This window comes from Sphaerodactylus townsendi, linkage group LG12 (assembly GCF_021028975.2).
Source record: "Sphaerodactylus townsendi isolate TG3544 linkage group LG12, MPM_Stown_v2.3, whole genome shotgun sequence".
Lineage (NCBI taxonomy): Eukaryota > Metazoa > Chordata > Lepidosauria > Squamata > Sphaerodactylidae > Sphaerodactylus > Sphaerodactylus townsendi.
The window spans coordinates 30725804-30743209 of NC_059436.1; the positions used below are offsets into that span (position 1 = coordinate 30725804).

Sequence of the window (17406 nt, forward strand, 5' to 3'; positions counted from 1 at the left end):
ACTGTGCAATATCAAGCCTCCACTGTGGAAGGCAGTCGTATCAGCAAAGCAGGGCTAGATACCAATTTTCAATAAATACATAACTCTTGCTGCTAGCCCAACCACTGACGGTGAGTGGGCATCTCCTTGACAATACCTATCCTAAGTTTTCAAGCTGGAGATGTGGGCTGTTTAATTTACCACAAAGAAGAGCATCGCCTCCTGGTGGAATCATCGAGCAAATGGCATATGTGGGTTCAGGTGTGTGTGTTTTTAACCCACTCCAGAATTCTAGAAACATTGATTTCAAGACAAGCATTACTCTCACATTTAGGAAATGTGTACACATAACATATTGGCATAATTTCAGTTTTGTATTAATCTTGCTCCTAAAAACTAAAGTCTCCACAATGCAAACATTTTGTTGAAGAAATCTGGAATTGTATTGACCCACCAGGTATAGAGGAAGGAGCTGTTCCTCCCTTTGGCACATCAGTTCTTTCACCCATGAACTAAGGGCACATGGGGACATTTTACATTTCTTTTCCTTTCCAAGATCCTGTCTATATTACTAACATTCAGGCCAAGTGGGGTGTTGTGTGGTTTCTGGGCTGTATGACTGTGTTCTAGTAGCATTTTCTCCTGATGTTTCGCCTGCATCTGTGGCTGGCATTTTCAGAGGAACATCTCTACGGGGAGAAATTGTTCCAAGACATATGGAGACTGGAGCAATACATTGAACATCTATACGGGGAGAAATTGTTCCAAGACACATGGAGATTGGAACAATACATTCAGGCCAAGTTTTACATCTGTAGATAAATTGATACCAAGTGGAGGCTATCACTATAATTAAATAACTTTTAATAAAAGAACATAAACTGTTTCTTGTGGCTTAATACGCTTGACGAAGAGTAGAGTGTTTTCAATTCCTATATTTACCGTATTTAGAAAATAAAATAGTACTATAATAAAAATGAAAAACCACAAATACTATAATAAAAAACCACAGGACAGGAGGTGCTCCTAATAAGAAGTGAAACCTAAGTTGTACTTTGGCACTGTCATCTTTGCTGAGCCACAACATTTTTAAGGAAAGGCCCAGATGATAAGGAAATGAAGCTCTTTTACATTAAATTCTTCTGGGCATGGATTTCAACACAACTTCAACTGACCACTGTAACAGGGACATGTGCCAGCCCTTTGAGAGAGTTCAGATGTTTTTGTGATATCAAATTTTATTAGTACTTGAAATGCTTACAAAAAGCAAAGAAAAAGATCAGAAATTATAAGTACACATAACAATTTCATCTATGTCAAGTGTGACCTGTACAAATTGATATCACTTGCTCTTTAACCACATACAACCTAATAACCCCTACTGATAATTAAAATACGTGAATATGCATTTGAAATCAGAAGGTTTTTTGTTGGGACTTGTGGACAGAGCTGCGGAGAACAAATATGGAACTTTGTTTTTATACATGACATCAGCTGCAAGAATATTTCACGCACAAAAATGGAAATCTCCACATATACCTGCAATAGAAGAATGGTGGTTGAAAATTTTGGAGTTGGCAGAGATGGCCAAATTCACTTCATTACTTAAAGAAGGAAGTGTAGTAAAATTTTTGGATCACTGGAAACCATTGCTGGATTACTTGGATAGAACAAAAAAGTAAATTGAAGATTAGTGGTTTTGATGATTAGTGATTAACACAGAAGAGAGTGTTTAGCTCTCCAACTGTTACAACATGGAATGTTTCTAGTAGATTTAGCCCACAGATTTCCCCTTTGTATGTTCACTGATCCTCTTTGGGCCTGTGCGGCATTGATTCCTTATTCCTTTTTGAGTTTTCTTCTTTGTCTTTCTTGCACTCCTTCCATTCCATGTTTTTGCTCCTTGTTTTTTAAATTTCAGTCCTCCATTGCTACCTCATATTGGTTCTGAAGCCGGCTCTCAGGTGTGCTCTAAAGACATCAGATGGATGGAAAGGTTGCACTAGCAAGAAGATTGGGATATGTACATGACACCAAGTTCTAGCTGCCTCCAGCCAAGTCTGGACAATAGCTGCAATTTAAAGGACAAGGGCCTATTAGTTTCTGATCCCACAAATACTCACAGATGGTAAGACCACACATCACAAGTAATTTTGGTAGATAAATATTAATTAGTGCAGACAGTATGGTGTAGTGATTAAGAACATGTGGACTCTTATCTAGTGAACTGGATTTGTTTTCCTGCTCCTCCACATGAAGCCTGCTGGGTGATCTTGGGCTAGTCACGGTTTGTTCAGAGCTCTCTCAACCCCACCTACCTCACAAGGTGTCTGTTGTGGGGAAAGGAAGGGAAAAAGAGTTTGTAAGCTGCCATGAGATTCCTTACAGGAGAAAAAGGTAGGGTATAAATCTAGCTCTACTGCTTTTTGTTACTTGAAAGTTTTCTTGGCCCCCTATAAAAACTGAAATACACTATTTTCTCCTGCATGATCATTTTTTAAAATATTATGTAGAAGTTATGGCACCCTACCATTTCTCAAAATTCTAAAAACACCTGTAGACTTCATAAGTTTTAAGCATCAATAAAACAAAAAAGCCAGTGCAAAAATGAGTGGCATTCCCTTCTGCACTGGTGCTGTGAAGGAAGGAACACACACTTTTCCAGTCTGGTTGTTGTGGGTTTTCCAGACTGTGCAGCCGTGGTCTGGTAGATCTTGTTCCTAACGTTTCACCTGCATCTGTGGCTGGCATCTTCAGAGGTGTATCACAGAGGGAAGTCTGTTACACAGTGTCACTCAAGGTGATTACACAGTCAATACAACCAATAAGATGGGACATTGAAGAAACAATGAAATAGCATTTGGACTGTAGATCCAACCAGATGTCTAACCCATAGCAAACTTGACACTGTGGTCTGGACTGCAGTCCCCAGTAATGTATCAAAGTAACTTTGCAAAGCCTTTTATGACAACGCTGAATAATTCAGTTTTGCATCATTTGCAAAAAGCGGAGGAAGCGAGAGCCTTCCTGACCTCCTCAGGCAGGCCATTCGACAAGGCAAGGACCACATTAAAAAAGGCACGTGTTCAGGCAGTTGTTGACTTTGCCCATGTGCAGGTTGGCATAGGGAGAAAAAAAAGTCCTGTTCCTTGAACAGACATTTATTGTATGGAAATCAGCATTTAAAGCTTTTCTGGGACTGGAGAGAAACAAACCTCTCTTGAGGAGGCAGGACATTTTTTTTTCCTCCTGGCAGTTCAAACCCCACCGGCCAAGCATAGGCCGCTAGAGACCCCACCGCAGGTGCATAAACCACAGTGCTGCCACATCCTCCACTTGAGGCAGCAGTCGCCCATTCTCTTTTAAACAGCCGCTCCCGCCTCCTGGATTTCCGAACCTGCTTTCTGGTTCTGGAGCAAAGATCCGGGGGAGGGCGGAGTTCCGCCCTGATATCGCCCCTCGCGCCGCTAAGATGGACTTTTGGGAGAGGAAGTCCCGCAGGGGTCTGCAACCTGCGGCATTCCAGATGTTCATAGACTACAATTCCCATTAGCCCCTGCCACCATGGCCAATTGGCTGATGGGAATTGTAGTCCATGAATATCTGGAGAGCCGCAGGTTTCTGGGGTCGGAGCGCTCCCTAGGATTGACTGACGGCCTTTCAGCCTTTCGCGAGAACTGGCCCGCGCCTGCGCAGTGAAGTTGCGTGGCGCCTATCAAAATGGCGGCGCCCTTGTGGAGACCAGCGCGGCAGAGCTTGCAGGCGAGTTTCGTAGCTTCTGTCTTCTTTAGCCACCATCCTTTTTTTTCTGTTTGAAACTATAGAGAGTCGGCAGGTTCTGCCGTGCTTTTTTTTTTCCAATTAGAATCCGTTGTCCTACGCGGCCCAGCTGCCTTCATTCTTGGGTCCAAATGTTGCAAAGTGTTCTCGTACATCATTGTCTTTTTGTTTCACACGCTAAAAGATCGCGGGTGTATAGTTGACATGCGAAACGAGTTCTGGGTTCGAGGGTAGGCAGTCACAGGAAAGAGGTCTTGCCTCCTCCTTGACTTCCGGGTGTGCCTTCACACGTGCGTATGTCAGGGAAAGGTGGTGTGGGATGTATCATTTCGCAGGTTAGGCGGGCAAAAGATCTTGGGCTGCGCTGTGTTGATTTACTGGCTCGCGTGGAAAGAATTAAAAAAGGCGAGAAAAATGAAGAGCCCACGTGCATGCTAGGAAAGCAGGTGCTTTTGCTTTCGTTGTCAGTACAGAATGTCCTTATAAATCCACAGTATATCATCTCCGTTCCAGGGTATGGGAATAGCTTGTAAAATAGCAGGATCCATGAAATCTTTCCTCATAACCTGCTATTTTACAGCTGTTTATGGAATAACCTGGTGCCCCACTGAACAATGCAATGAGACTTGGGCTATACCCTTATTCACAGAACAACCGAAGTTCATTGGCCGCATGCTGGACCATCTTTGTTTTAGAATGTTCCGCTTGGGTCTTAGTGCCTTCGAACAGAACTAGACAGGCACTGGAACCCAAGCGGAGCATTCATGAAGTTACAATTCTACATAGTTCTTTTTGTTGAAAAGGTTATACAATGTCTAGTTCTGCTCACCTGCTCTCAAAAAAGATGCAGAGCTTTCCTTGCTGCAAAATTAATGCTTGGACCGTTTCTTGATCATTTAAAAACATATATAATTAAGGGATAGAGGTATATGCAATCATAAATATTGAAAAGGGGTGGTTAGAATTTTTTTCCCCAATAGTACTAGATAACATTTAAATTCTTACGTCTCCTTTCTCCAAGGGTTCAAGGCAGTAAATACCAGTTAGCAAAGAGCGTAGTAAAACAAATATATGTAGTCATACAAAATGACTTTATACTGAGCCAGATTATTTGGCCCATTTAGTTCAGTATTGTCTTCTCTGACTGACTGCAACTCTCTGGAATCTCAGGCAGATAAACACTTTTCTCAGTACCCCTTTCCTGAGAGTCAGGAACAGGAAATTCCCGCTCTTCTGCAGAAAAAGAATGTCCTGTACCACTTTCAACCCTTTCTGACATACAGCAATGATTGTGAATACAACAACCTTGTCTACCAAAAAGAAAGAAAAGAAAAAAACCTTACAGTGAAATATGCTGTCCAGTTTTTCACAATTTTACAAAGCCATGTTGCCAAGCGAAAGAGAAAGGTGGAGTTTATACATTAGGGTGGAGAAATAAAAAGATGGAGTATATGTCAAACTAAAATGTTCAGTCAATCAATTTATTTATTATTACAGTCAAAGACCAGCAAATTACAGTCAAGATTTTGTGTAGCAATATATGTTTGATTTATTTGGCAAATTTATAGTCTGTCTACAATAGGACTCAGGTTATCTTACAGCACAGAGCACAAATTTAACATTAAAACATAAGTACAAACAACAAATCATAAAACAAGAATAATGTAATCTAATTTTGTGTAAAACTGGCACATGGAGAAGACAAATCCAAGAAGATCTTAGGCTTGATTGGGATGAGCTGTTTATAGTTTTTCTTGTATTTATTTTGCTTAAAACATGTAATGCTCCCATTACAACCTAATCAGGGTTCACAAGTGGTGAACATAAAAACTGTATAACATTTAAAAACTTAAAATACAGTTAAAATATAAAATTCAATTAAATCACACACAGAAACAACACTAGAAGGAGGGTCAATTGTTACAGAGCATGTGAAACAAAACAAAAACAAAAAAATCTTAAACTGGTTCATGTGAGAGTAAGTGATTCTTGATATATGTTGGTCCCAAGCCATACAGGGCTTTAAAACCAGTGCCTTGAATTGAACAACAAATTGGAAGTCAGTGCAGAACAAGACTGACATGATATGGTTCCTATGATTCCCTTCAGTCAACACTCTGCCTGTAGCATTCTGTACCAACTATAGATACAGGACAGTCTTCAAGGGCAGCCCTAGGCAAAGCACATTGCAGTAATCTAATGTAGATGTTACTAGGGTGTATACCAAAGTGTCAAGATCTTTTCTGTGCATGAAGGTGTTGAAAGGCATTCCTTGGCACTGGTGACACCAGTTTGTACACCTGTCCAGGAACATACCCCAATCTATAAATGTGTTCCTTTATGGGGAGTGCAACCCCATCCCAAACAGAGGACAACTAATTTCTTAAATCAGACGTTACCCCCACCAGTAGCTTCTCTGTTTTGTTGCAATTAAATTTCTGCTTGTTAGCCCTCATCCATTCAAAACTGCCTCTGGGCAACTGTTCTCAGTTTCCACAGCCTCCCTGGTATCTGCTGGTAGTGCAGGATAGAGCTGAATGTCATCTGCATAGTGATAGCAACTCAGCCCAACTCTCTGGATGACCTCTTGCAGTACATAGACCTCTTGCAGTTAAAAAGCTTGAAGGACAATACGGAACTGTGTGGGAACCCAGAGGCTGAAGGCCAAGGGGGAAGCAGCAGTCTACCAGCACCATATTCTGAAACCTATCCTTGAGGTAGGACAGAACCACTGCAAAACTGTGCCTCTCAGTTCCAAAACGTGATCCCAATGCTATCAAAAGCTGCTGAGAGTTCCAGGAAAATTAACAGGGTCTCGTTCCCCTTGTCCATCTCATAGTGCATGTCAGTCATCAAGGTGACTAGGACCTGGTATGAAACCAGATTGGAATGAATCTAAACAATTTGCTTCATGCAGGAATCTCTGAAGTTGGCCAGCCACTACTAGTTCAATAATCTTACTCAAATGCTTACTCAAACGCCACTCAAGAATGGCGTATTTGAGACTTGACTTTAGTTATTTAGCTCTCCTGGGTCCAACATAGGTTTCCTTAGGATTGGGTGCACCGCTGCCCACTTCAAGGCAGGAACGACTACCACATATCTCAGGGAGGCATCTCCTGTCTCCTGGTCTCAGTCAGCCCCCCCCCCCCAAAGAATGAAGTCACCAGAAGGGGCAAGAGTTGTACAGACAGGTGGATGGTCTCAAACTTCCAGAATCCTGTCCACATCTGCATACTGCATAAGCTGAAAGACATACCAAACAAGTGCACAGATTGGCACACTAGGGCCATCTGATCAATTTGTGCTGCTAATATAAAGTCCAGGTCAGAATGGATGTGAAAGATTTTATCTGCAAAGTGCTTAGCAAAATGATAGCAGCAGGCTGCAAATAAATCTACCTCCTCCTGTTGGCCAGAACCCTAGCTCTTTGTTCTGAGAGAGGGTGTCTAGGTGCAGTTGTGTCAATTGCCTAGATTGTTTCTCCATTCCAGAGGTCAGCTAGGGCATCAATAGTTGCACTGACCATGTCAGCAGGAAAATCCCCCAATTCCACCCTAAGACTGTTGAATCCATCAGGCTACAAAGGCAGAGCATATCAATTGACCCCCACCCATATGAAGCACTGGTACTTCTGTAAGTCTAAACCCCAGCAAGTAGAGAAGCTCTTGGTTATTTTTTTTCACTGCCTGCAGCCATGTGAGTCTTACTGATTGTTCTGTGCTTTATCAGGCATTTTCAGGAAAATGGGACCATATTTCCTGGATCCTTTGTTCAAGACAGGGTTTTCAGACCTCAACTACCTGTCATAAGGTAAGAGAGACTAATGGGTCCCATGTGCACATGGGTGTTTGCTGTGGTGAGTTGTGGGAATTTTTGCACTTTTGCAGAAAGAAATATCTGCTATGTTCTAGGGCATGGATGGTCAGCTAGCTTTTAAAAGGTACCTAGATAAGCAAATCTCTTATAATTGGTACCTAGATAAGCAAATCTCTTATAATTGGGCATTTATTATCCGAAACAACTTGAGAATTTCTGTTTTCATATTTTTAAACAGTTGAGATTTCACTCTGCTGTGGCTTAATTGCAGATGTGTACACATAATGCTGTTTTACGCAGAGTCAGTAATTACCGTCAGTCTACTTCAAGGTTGTCTGATCACTGGTATGGCTTCTCCTGGTTGGTCCTATGGACGATTACCTCTTCACATCCCCTGTGTGCTCTTTTTAACTGGAGGTTGAGCTCCAGGGCTGCAGCCTCACGTTCTTCTATTAGTTAAAAGAAGGCTTGTGGTGTATTATTCTGCCCTGGTTTTGCCTGGAGAGGAGCCCTGAGCCCACTGTAGCCTAGCTGAGAAACTGGAAGATGATGATGATGATGATGATGATGATGATGATGATAATGATTATTATTATTATTATTATTATTATTATTATTATTATTATTATTATTATTATTATTATTATTATTATTATTATTATTTCCTTGAGAAAGGAGCAGCAGTGGACAAGGCAACTTGGCCAGGAAGAGCAGAGTGACTCTGGTGGTTCACATTCTTGGAGTGGGCTTCTTTTCCTCAAAAGCCTCACATCTTTTGAAAACAGTGCATTTTTTTTAACAGGCCTTGTAGGGCTATCTCTTTTCTTCCCTTTGTAAGGTTGGGCAGAGCTGAGACTGGGCTGGAGGTGGGGCTTAACAGGTTACCACAGAGGCTACTCTTGTCCTGGGCTGCTAAATGCTGCGGGCCCCAGGAGGTGAGGCATTCAGTCTTTAGTTCAGCCTCTGGAACCAGCAGAAAGGAGCAGCAGTGGACAAGGTAATCCTTGGCCAGGAAGAGCAGAGTGACTCTTGTGTTCATTTTTTGGAGGGGCCTTTCTCAAAAGCCACACCTTTTAAAACAGTGTATTTTTAACAGGGGTTTGCAGGGCCACATAAGGACTATCTGCCACTAGGCCAGAAGTTGTGGTGTGCCCTCACAGTACCGAGCTCCTTGCACTCAAGGAACGGTCCATCTCTCTTGAAGCCAAGGTGGCAGACCTGGGAGAAGTTTAGGAGAGGCAGAGAGGGCAACAAACAAGGCTTTCAGGGACTCTAGCAGCCTGGTCTCCACTTCCTAAGGTGACATCTCTTCTGATGTCATGGAGATCGAGGAGTCTGGGTGACAGAGGGTGCTGAAGCCCGAGGTGGGGAAGATGTTCCCTTAGATGGGACCCCCCCCTTAGCATAGTGGTCTGATATCCCTTCGTGACTCGAGGATACCTCTCTGCGGAGGTGGGGGGCTCCCTTTGTAGTGGGGTGACTGACCATCAGGAATATAGAGAGCTGGGTCGGTGACAGGCTTGATGACTGCATGGTGACTTGGCCTGCCTGGTGCGAAGCGCGGATGTCACGCCATTTCCAGATAGGCTGTTGTGATTGCGCTGGGGTGGAGTCAGCAGTTGTGGTCCACATTGGTACCAATGACATTGGGAAATGTAGCCGGAGGTTCTGGAAGTTAAATTCTAGTAGGGCTGCTAGGAAAACAGGTTAAAAATCCAGGACCCCTAAGGTGGTATTTCCTCTGAAATGCTACTCCGTTCCATTAAGCGCAGGGCTAGAAGCTATAGGCAAGCTGAGATACAGGGTCTCCAAATGCGCAGATGAGGAAGGTGGTGCAAGGCAGAGTGGTTCTGATTCATTGTGACTGGGGAACCTTTTTTGGGATACAAGGCAGGCTCGGTACAAAAGTGGGACGGGTTTCCCATCTTAAACTAAAGAGGAAACTAGGTTGCTGAAGGCCAACATTAAAAAAGGTGGCACAACAGCTGCAAACTGACCCCTGGGGAAAGTTTCTACAGGAGTGCCGAGGTGAATTCTGCCGTTTGGAACACAGAGCTCCATGGGGATGCAGACAGAGAAGGAGGTTCTTGTAAAATCCTTCAACTACATACAAGTGAGGGAGTACAGCAACGTCGCAGGGATAAGTGATAGTGTTCACAAACGTATTAAGAGGGCAAAACACATAAAATCCTGCAGGCAGGACAGATACAGAGGGGCATATACAAGTGTCTCTATGCTAATAGTGGTAAAACTTATCAATTCCAAAATGGGGAGATTGGAGTACAGAGTTTTGAAGGAGGACATTACTGATATAGGTGGGCATCACAGTGATACATGGTGGAATGAGGAGAACCAGTGGGATGCTGTTGGTCCCAGGGTACAGGCTCTACAGGAAGGATAGGATAGGGCGACATTGGGGTGGGTGGCCCCTCTTCATTAAAAGGCAAGAGAGCATAGTGTCAAGGCATAAAATAGACAATGTAGGGGAGCTGATTCCTCTACAGAAGCTACCTGGGATATCAATACCAGGGTGAAGCTATAGTTTGGCTACTAGGGTAACATATTATCGGCCCCCGGACCAAAGTTTCAGACAAGAAAGGATTCTCCCAGATGGAAAAAAGAAATTAGAGAGGCCAACAAAAGCAAAATCGTCGCGGGTAATGGGAGATTTGAATCTATCCCCATAACCAAACTGGAACATGCAATGTTCAGGTCATAGGCAAGGAGAGCACATTCCCGATATGCTAAAATGACTGTGGTTTAGAGCAGATGGTTGTAGAACCAACCAGGGAGAAAGCACCCGGATCTAATTCTATGTGTGGGACCCAGGACCTGGGTGGTGCGGAAGCCAGTGCTGTTGAGTCAGATAGGGAACAGCTGCACTACAATGCTGCCAGGACCAGTATCTCTTACGCATAACAAGTGACAAATACTGCCGAAGTTGCGACGGTTGCCTTCAGAAAGGGAAATTCTCAAAGATGAGGGGAGAAAAGCAGGAAGTTAAAAGGAAAATCAAGAGAGTCGTAGCGTCCAAGATGCTTGGAGGTTATTTAAAAACACAGTCTTAAAAGCTCAGCTGGAAATCGTGTTCCAAGAGTTAGAAATTTCAGTCCAAAAGAAAGCTACACCATGGTTAACAAGGGACGCTGGAGGAAATTATTAGGAAAAAAAAAGATGTCTCTTAGGAAAACGGAAGGTCCAACTTAACTGGATAAAGAATACCAGAGAGAATACAAATGGTGGCAAAAAGAGAAGCAAGTTAGCCGTAAGGGAGGCAAAAAGGATTATGCGGAGGAACGCATGGCTGTGAACATCAAAACCAGCAACAAACAGCCTCTTCAAGTACATCAAAGCCAGGAAGCCAGCAAGGGAAGCTGGGTAGGGTCCGCAAGGATGACAAAGGAACAAAGGTGTGCTAAAAGATGACAGGGAGATTGCAGAAAGCTGAATGACCTCTTTGAATCTGTCTTCACCCAAGAGGAGGTGTGAGGAAAATTCTGCAATCAACAACCAAGCTCTTAGGAGGCTAATCCGAGAACTAACAAAGCATAGTGGTAGATATGGAAGAAGTTCTTGGCAGCCACTGGATGTTCTAAATGCTGCTCAAATCCCCTGGCCCAGATTGTATCCACCCAGTTCTTGAAGAGCTCCGTACATGAAAATTGCTGGATGTTCTCACTTTTAATATGCAACTTATCCTTAGAAATCAGGTTCCATCCCTGAAGACCGGAAGATGGCCAATGTCATGTTCAATCTTTAAGAAAGGAACTAGGGGACTCGGGAAATTACAGGCTAAAGCCAGTTTGAAGACATCTGTTCCTGCGCAAAATTAGTAGAATCTGTCATTAAAGATGTTCATAAAATAACATGTAGAAAGCAAGACTCCGCTGAGAAAGAGAGTCAGGTATGTATTTCAGAGAGGCAAAATCCTCTTACAAACTTACTAGAGTTCTTTGAGGATGTAAACAGGCATGTGGATATGGGGGAACCAGTGGATATTGTCTACTTGGACTTCAAAAGGCTTTTGACAAAAGTTCCCTCACCAGAGACTATTGAGAAAACTCAGCAATGAAGGAATAAGAGGGGAAGTCCTCCTATGGATTAAAACTGGTTGAGAAACAGGAAGCTGAGGCGTAAAATGGAAATTCTCACAATGGAGAGATGTAGGGAGTGGTGGTCCCCAAGCTGATCCATGCTCTAGGGCCAGTGCTCTTTAACCTATTCATAAATGACCCAAAGTAGGGGTGGGTAGCGCAGGGCCAAGCTTCTGTGATGATACCAAATATGGCGTAGGGTGGGTGAGAACCACAAAGGATTGCGCAGGAGCTCCTGCCGGACCTTTGATAAATTCAGGGTGAGTGGGCTAAGAAATGGCAAATGCAGTTCAAGGTAGCAAAATGCAAAAGTGATGCAATTACAGGGGCAAAAAAAATCCAAACTCTGCCATTAAGATCGCTTAACGGTCAGTGCTATCAGTCACAGACCAGGAAAGGGATTAATGGGCGCCTTAGTTGATAGTTCCAATGGGAATGCCAACTCAATGTGCTGGCAGCTGTGAGAAAGGCAAACTCTAGCGCTGTGGGATCATTAGGGAAAGGAATTGAAGGTTAAACTGCAAAGATTGTCATGCCCTTATAAAATACTGTGAGCGACCTAACTCACACTTGGAGTAATTGTGTTCAGTTCTACTTGCCATCCAAAAAAGGATATTGAAGAGATAGAAAAGGTGCGCAGAGAAGCGCAACGCAGGATGATTTATAATTGTTCCTCCTTAAGGAGTAAAGGCTGCAGCTGCCAGACCTCGTTTAGTTTGGAGAGAGGAGACGCCTGGAGGGGGGATATGGATTGAAGTCTATAAAATTATGCATATTGGGTAGAATCGCTGACAGGAGAGAAATTTTTCTCTTCCTGCCAATAATTAGAACCAGGGGTATCATTGAAAATGCTGTGGGAAGAATTAGAACTAATAAAAGGAAAACACTTCTTCACGCGAACGCAGATTGGTGTTTGGAACATGTTGCCACAGGAGGTGCAGCGCATTACCACTCACCCGGATATTAGCTTCTTAAAGGGCTCTGACAGACTAAGTGATGAGAAGTCAGATTCCCAGCTACCAACTTTGAACCTTCTTGATCTGAGATTGCAAATGCTCCCACAGTCCAGGTGCCTCGAGCAACAGCCGCAGAAGGCCGCTCGTTTCTACATCCTACATGTGAACTCCCAAAGGCACCTGGTGGGCCACTGCGAGTAGCAGAGAGCTGGACTAGATGGACTCTGGTCTGATCCAGCTGGCTTGTTCTTATGTTCTTATGTTCTTCTTCTTATTATTATTATTATTATTATTAATTGGGTTTATAAACCGCCCTCCCCTGAAGGGCTCAGGGAGGGAGAAGTTGGACTTCTCCATGCTCACAGAGTCATAGCTGGGGTTGCATGTTGCTATTATAGTTTGAAATTGGGTGGAGGGATGGAAACTGTTTCTCATTGTATGGGAAGGCTAATTTTTTTTGTTTCGGTTCCATATCTTAGGCTTTTCTCATTGCCACACCATGTCCTGTAGTGCTGAGAGTGAGGTTAGGACAAAATGGGTTTTGCAGAAAGTGCTTCCTTCACTAAACACATGCTCACCTTTCCATTGTAATTGTGTGCCCCCCCCCCTTCCTTGTTTTGCAGAACCAAGCAGCTCGGGTTCGTGTTGGGAAAGGGGATAAACCTGTGACATATGAGGAAGCCCATGCACCCCATCATATTGCTCATCGCAAGGGGTGGCTCTCCCTACACACAAGTGAGTGATGGAGGGAGGGAACGTGGGGACTGACTGTTTCCTTTTTCTAAAATCTCCTTTGACAAGGAGGAGGTGAGATGATGCTGCAGCAAAAGCCCTGCTTTGCTTCTTACTTCAGAAGGCTTTTCTTTAGGTAGATCACCTGCCTGAGGTGAGGGACTCCTAGTGAGTCAAAAGCCCCCCTCTCCAGCTTGCCCACTGTTTCTCTGTTGGGAGAAGGAGAAGCCACCAGCAGAACATCCTGCATTTTATCTATTGTTGATGGCTTTCATGGCCAGAATCAGCTGGGTATTGTGGGTTTTCTGGGCCGTGTGGCTGTGGTCTAGTAGTTTTTACTTGTAATGTTTTGCCTGCATCTGTGGTTGCCATCCTTCATTTCTTAGTGGGATATCGCAATTCACAGATGTTATGATTCTTCCACTCGAGGGAGCATTCCTCTTGTGTGCTGGGGCTCAGAATGTTCCATGAGCCACAACTTGCTTGCATTACCCATTTAGATGAAAAGTAAAAAATTGTAGCTTAGATGCTAATAGGAGTACCTTTCTCCTTGACTGCAGCTTTTTGACTGGTCGGAAGCATTTGCACATTGACCCCTGTGCATGTTTATTCAAAATTCAGTACAGTGGAACCTCGGCTTTCGTCGATAATCCGTCCGGGAAACCTTGGCAAAATCCAAAACCGAGGCAAACACTGGAAAGCAATGAAACTGCATGGGTCACCATTCGTTGTTGCAAAATTAGCGCCGCATGTGCTGATGAAATCCGATGAAAACAAGCAAACGACGAAAACTGAGACAAAATTTTCAGGGAAAGGATTGATGAAAACCAAGGTTCAACAGTACCTTGATCAGGAAGCAAGTAGAATGAGCTTTTTGCCGTTCCTTCCTACCAGCTGCTTCTTATCCCATCTTTCTTCTAAGAAACTCAGGGGAACATGCATGTTTCTTTTTAAATGTCGGTCTCATTCTCACAACCACCCTGTGAGCTGGATTAATGCATGACTGTCTGGAGCTCCAGGGTCAAATAGGGATTTGTGTCTGGGTCTCCTTAATTCAGATCTAAGCACTACACTTCCCTTTGCCCCTCATTGTGCCCTGTCTCCCTGCCCACCCTGTAGGTAACCTGAATGACGAGACTGGAGCTGCTGAGCGCACAGTGGAGGACGTCTTTATTCGCAAGTTCATTTATGGCACCTTCCACGGATGTCTGGCCAATGAAATTGTGCTGAAGCGCCGTGCCAATACTTTGATCATTTGCGCTATCTTTGTGCAGAAACTGGCACCTTCTAAGTTCTATTTCTTGATTGGCTACACAGAGGTGCTGCTCTCTTTCCTGTACAAATGTCCCGTCAAGATGGAAGTGCAGACGGTCCCTGAAAAGGTTGTCTATAAATATCTGTAGCTTGGCTAGGTGTCACTTTACTGAATCCCTGAGCTAAGGGTGAATTAGACTTCTTGCCTACATCCCGTTGCTTCCCAGCCAGTGATTCTCATGGACTAGTCACCAGGGACAGGAGGGGAGCACCTGCTTGGAGCATGCAAAATTTGCAAGCGGAAACTTAAAGGACTTGTCTCTTACCTTGGAATTGAGGAGGGTTTTTTTGACAATGATGCAGTCCAAACAAAGTGGGATTGGTCCCCTACGTACGGTCAGTCATAGATCAGTGCTTCCCGAGCATGTAGAATGTATGGCTGCACTGCTAAGCAACTAAAGCTCGTTGAAACCTCTTTGCTTAAGGAACTTGAAATTTCTGTGCTGCTGCAAGCATCTAAAGGTTTGAACCGGCCAGTTCAGAGCATCTCCCGTTTTACGTTGAAGCCTTTTGTTCTGCAGGCTGCAGTTGAACGGCAGTCATGAAATATCTGCTGGGTAGCAGTGCTCTTCCCTCGCCCTTCCCATTGGACGCTCAAATTGTCGCTTCCATTTAGATGAGCGAAGGTGAAGAGTTGCTGCTGGAGGCAAAACTATCCAGGCTGAGGACAGTTAATCTAACACTGGGAGGGGGGCTGGGCTATCATTGTCAGTCATCATCAGGGAATGTCAGGGGCACTTTGTGACACTTACGTAACTGCTTCCAGGCATAATACCAAATCAAAGCAGTCCTGCTGCGGAGACAAAAAAAAAAATACATTTCCCCTCCTGGCACAGATGCAGTGCACTTTGGCACACTGAGAAAATGTAAATTCCATGGGTTATGTGACCAAAGATTTCTACATCCCATGTAGCAAAGGAGCAACAAATGTGTTACAAATGGCTCACCTGGCAAACTTTGGAAAAAGAGGGAGCTCCTCCCTGACCACTTTGGTAGTGGAGTGGGAAAGAGCTGGAATGTGCAGCCTTGGAGTGTTTGTTTTAAGTTAAAAGGTAGATAAAGGCAAGTGCAGTTTGGCTGTCCATACAGCACCCCTGCAGACTCCGTGCCCAGATGCAGCAGATTGTCCATCTGGGGGAGAGTGTGTCCCTTAGTTAGACTGGAGGGCACATAATGCAGCAAACCTGAGTTAGGTCAATTACTGGATAGGAGAGCCCCTGGGAATCTTGTACATGCCTCTGAATTTCATTAAAGTTTAGAGATAAACTCTTCTTTAGTTCTGGGGAAACATCATTTCCTTACAACGGAAGATCTGTTGCCTTGAGATGGTTCCTCAAGAAGGTTGGATGCCCTGTAAGACTTTTGTGTCTCTTGAAATCGCAGTGTGCCGTAAAAGTAATACCGTAAATAAGCCTAAATCTTAGGGTGTTCTGATCAAAGAGCTGAGGCTTTGGAGCAGTGGATTATAGGTTGTGGATAGGAAACGGGTGCCATTTATTGGCCCCAGAGACAGAAGTGTCAAGCCAGGTGTTACTTCCACGATTATTCCTGCAGCTGTTGCTTTTTCTCCTGCATATAAGAGGGAGGGGCCTCAGCACATGCACTCGTCCACAGAATTCCTTCTGCCCCATTTCATATTTGTTGGCTGGGCCCTGACATGGCAAATAAATTGCGAGGGTAATTTCTGGTGAGTCCTGGCAGAAGCAAACTGTTCTAGTCCAACCTGATTTTAGTGCAGTCGGCTGCACTGATGACAAGTTGGACTTCTGGGGTTCCGTACCCAGGCTGGACTCCCATCTCTGTCCCTTCCACCTGGCTGCACCCAGTGACTCTCGGCAGGCCTGATGCCAGCCAGAGCATGTGACACCACACAAACCGGTTTGATTCGGAATCCTCTATCCTCGCTGAATCACCGGGAGTGAATCATTTACCAGATGTCACGGGATGGGGCCCAAGGATAGGCAACACCAAGGATTTGTGGTTTCTTTGGTGGGGGTGCTTGTATGCATTCGATTGGATCAGACATTAAGCATGAAGTGCCGGGGGGCGGGATAACTCTTGCTGTTCCTCAAAGTCAAATGACCTCAAGGCTCAGCACTATGTTGCAACTATGTTTGCCCTCTTCCTCCCAGGAAATAATGCCCGCGGGGCAGATAGCCAAGGTGTAATCAGAGGGGCCAGGAATGCTTAACTCCTTTCTGTGAATCCATTGAAAGCCCTGCCCCCAAACTGCAGGCCCGATCAGCACTATTTGAATTGTAAGAAGAAATAGTTGTTTCCTGTTCCTTCTGTTACAGAGGTTCTGGGTGGCCTCATCACCTCATTTGGGTGTTGTGACTGATGTCCCCAGAACAGTGTTTTTTAAATCCTTTTATGGGTTGAGGAACTCTAGTAACATTTCAGATCCCCAACTCCCTCTCCTTGTTTCCCCATGTAAAAACTGGTTATCCCCACCCCAGTGCTGTGGTTTAATATTAAGGTTAACCCTTACATTCCAGGAATGAATTGTACCATTGCCAGCCTATACAAACCTAAATAATATAAATCCAGACCTGTTCTCTCCTGTTTTGTTGTACCATCCAAAATAAAATACTGAAGGATGCACAATGCATCACAGGACTAGACTGGGCCACATGTTACTAATGACACTCTTATTTTGGGGGGTGGGGGAAATGGCTAGTGCAAAAAGGGAAGTGAAGTACCTGAGTTGGGAGGTCAAAAAATTCATGGAT

The 17406-nt window shown here is 44.1% G+C and overlaps 1 protein-coding gene across 1 annotated transcript; it reads left to right on the forward strand.

Annotated features, from left to right (window-relative positions):
• The first annotated feature begins 3604 nt into the window (after window positions 1-3604).
• Window positions 3605-17296, forward strand: MRPS24 (mitochondrial ribosomal protein S24). The gene is made up of 4 exons (XM_048513204.1): window positions 3605-3741; window positions 7492-7572; window positions 13252-13363; window positions 14480-17296. The coding sequence occupies exons 1-4, from the start codon at window positions 3700-3702 to the stop codon at window positions 14761-14763; spliced, it is 519 nt and encodes a 172-aa protein (XP_048369161.1). The 5' UTR covers window positions 3605-3699; the 3' UTR covers window positions 14764-17296.
• The last annotated feature ends 110 nt before the right edge of the window (window positions 17297-17406 follow it).

Bases quoted from the DNA above. Each gene is read 5' to 3' on its own strand.
- MRPS24 (XM_048513204.1), top strand. From the start codon at position 3,700: ATGGCGGCGCCCTTGTGGAGACCAGCGCGGCAGAGCTTGCAG. The intron at 3,742-7,491 runs GCGAGTTTCGTA...GTGCTTTATCAG, and splicing joins CAGCGCGGCAGAGCTTGCAG to GCATTTTCAGGAAAATGGGA. The intron at 7,573-13,251 runs GTAAGAGAGACT...CTTGTTTTGCAG, and splicing joins CCTCAACTACCTGTCATAAG to AACCAAGCAGCTCGGGTTCG.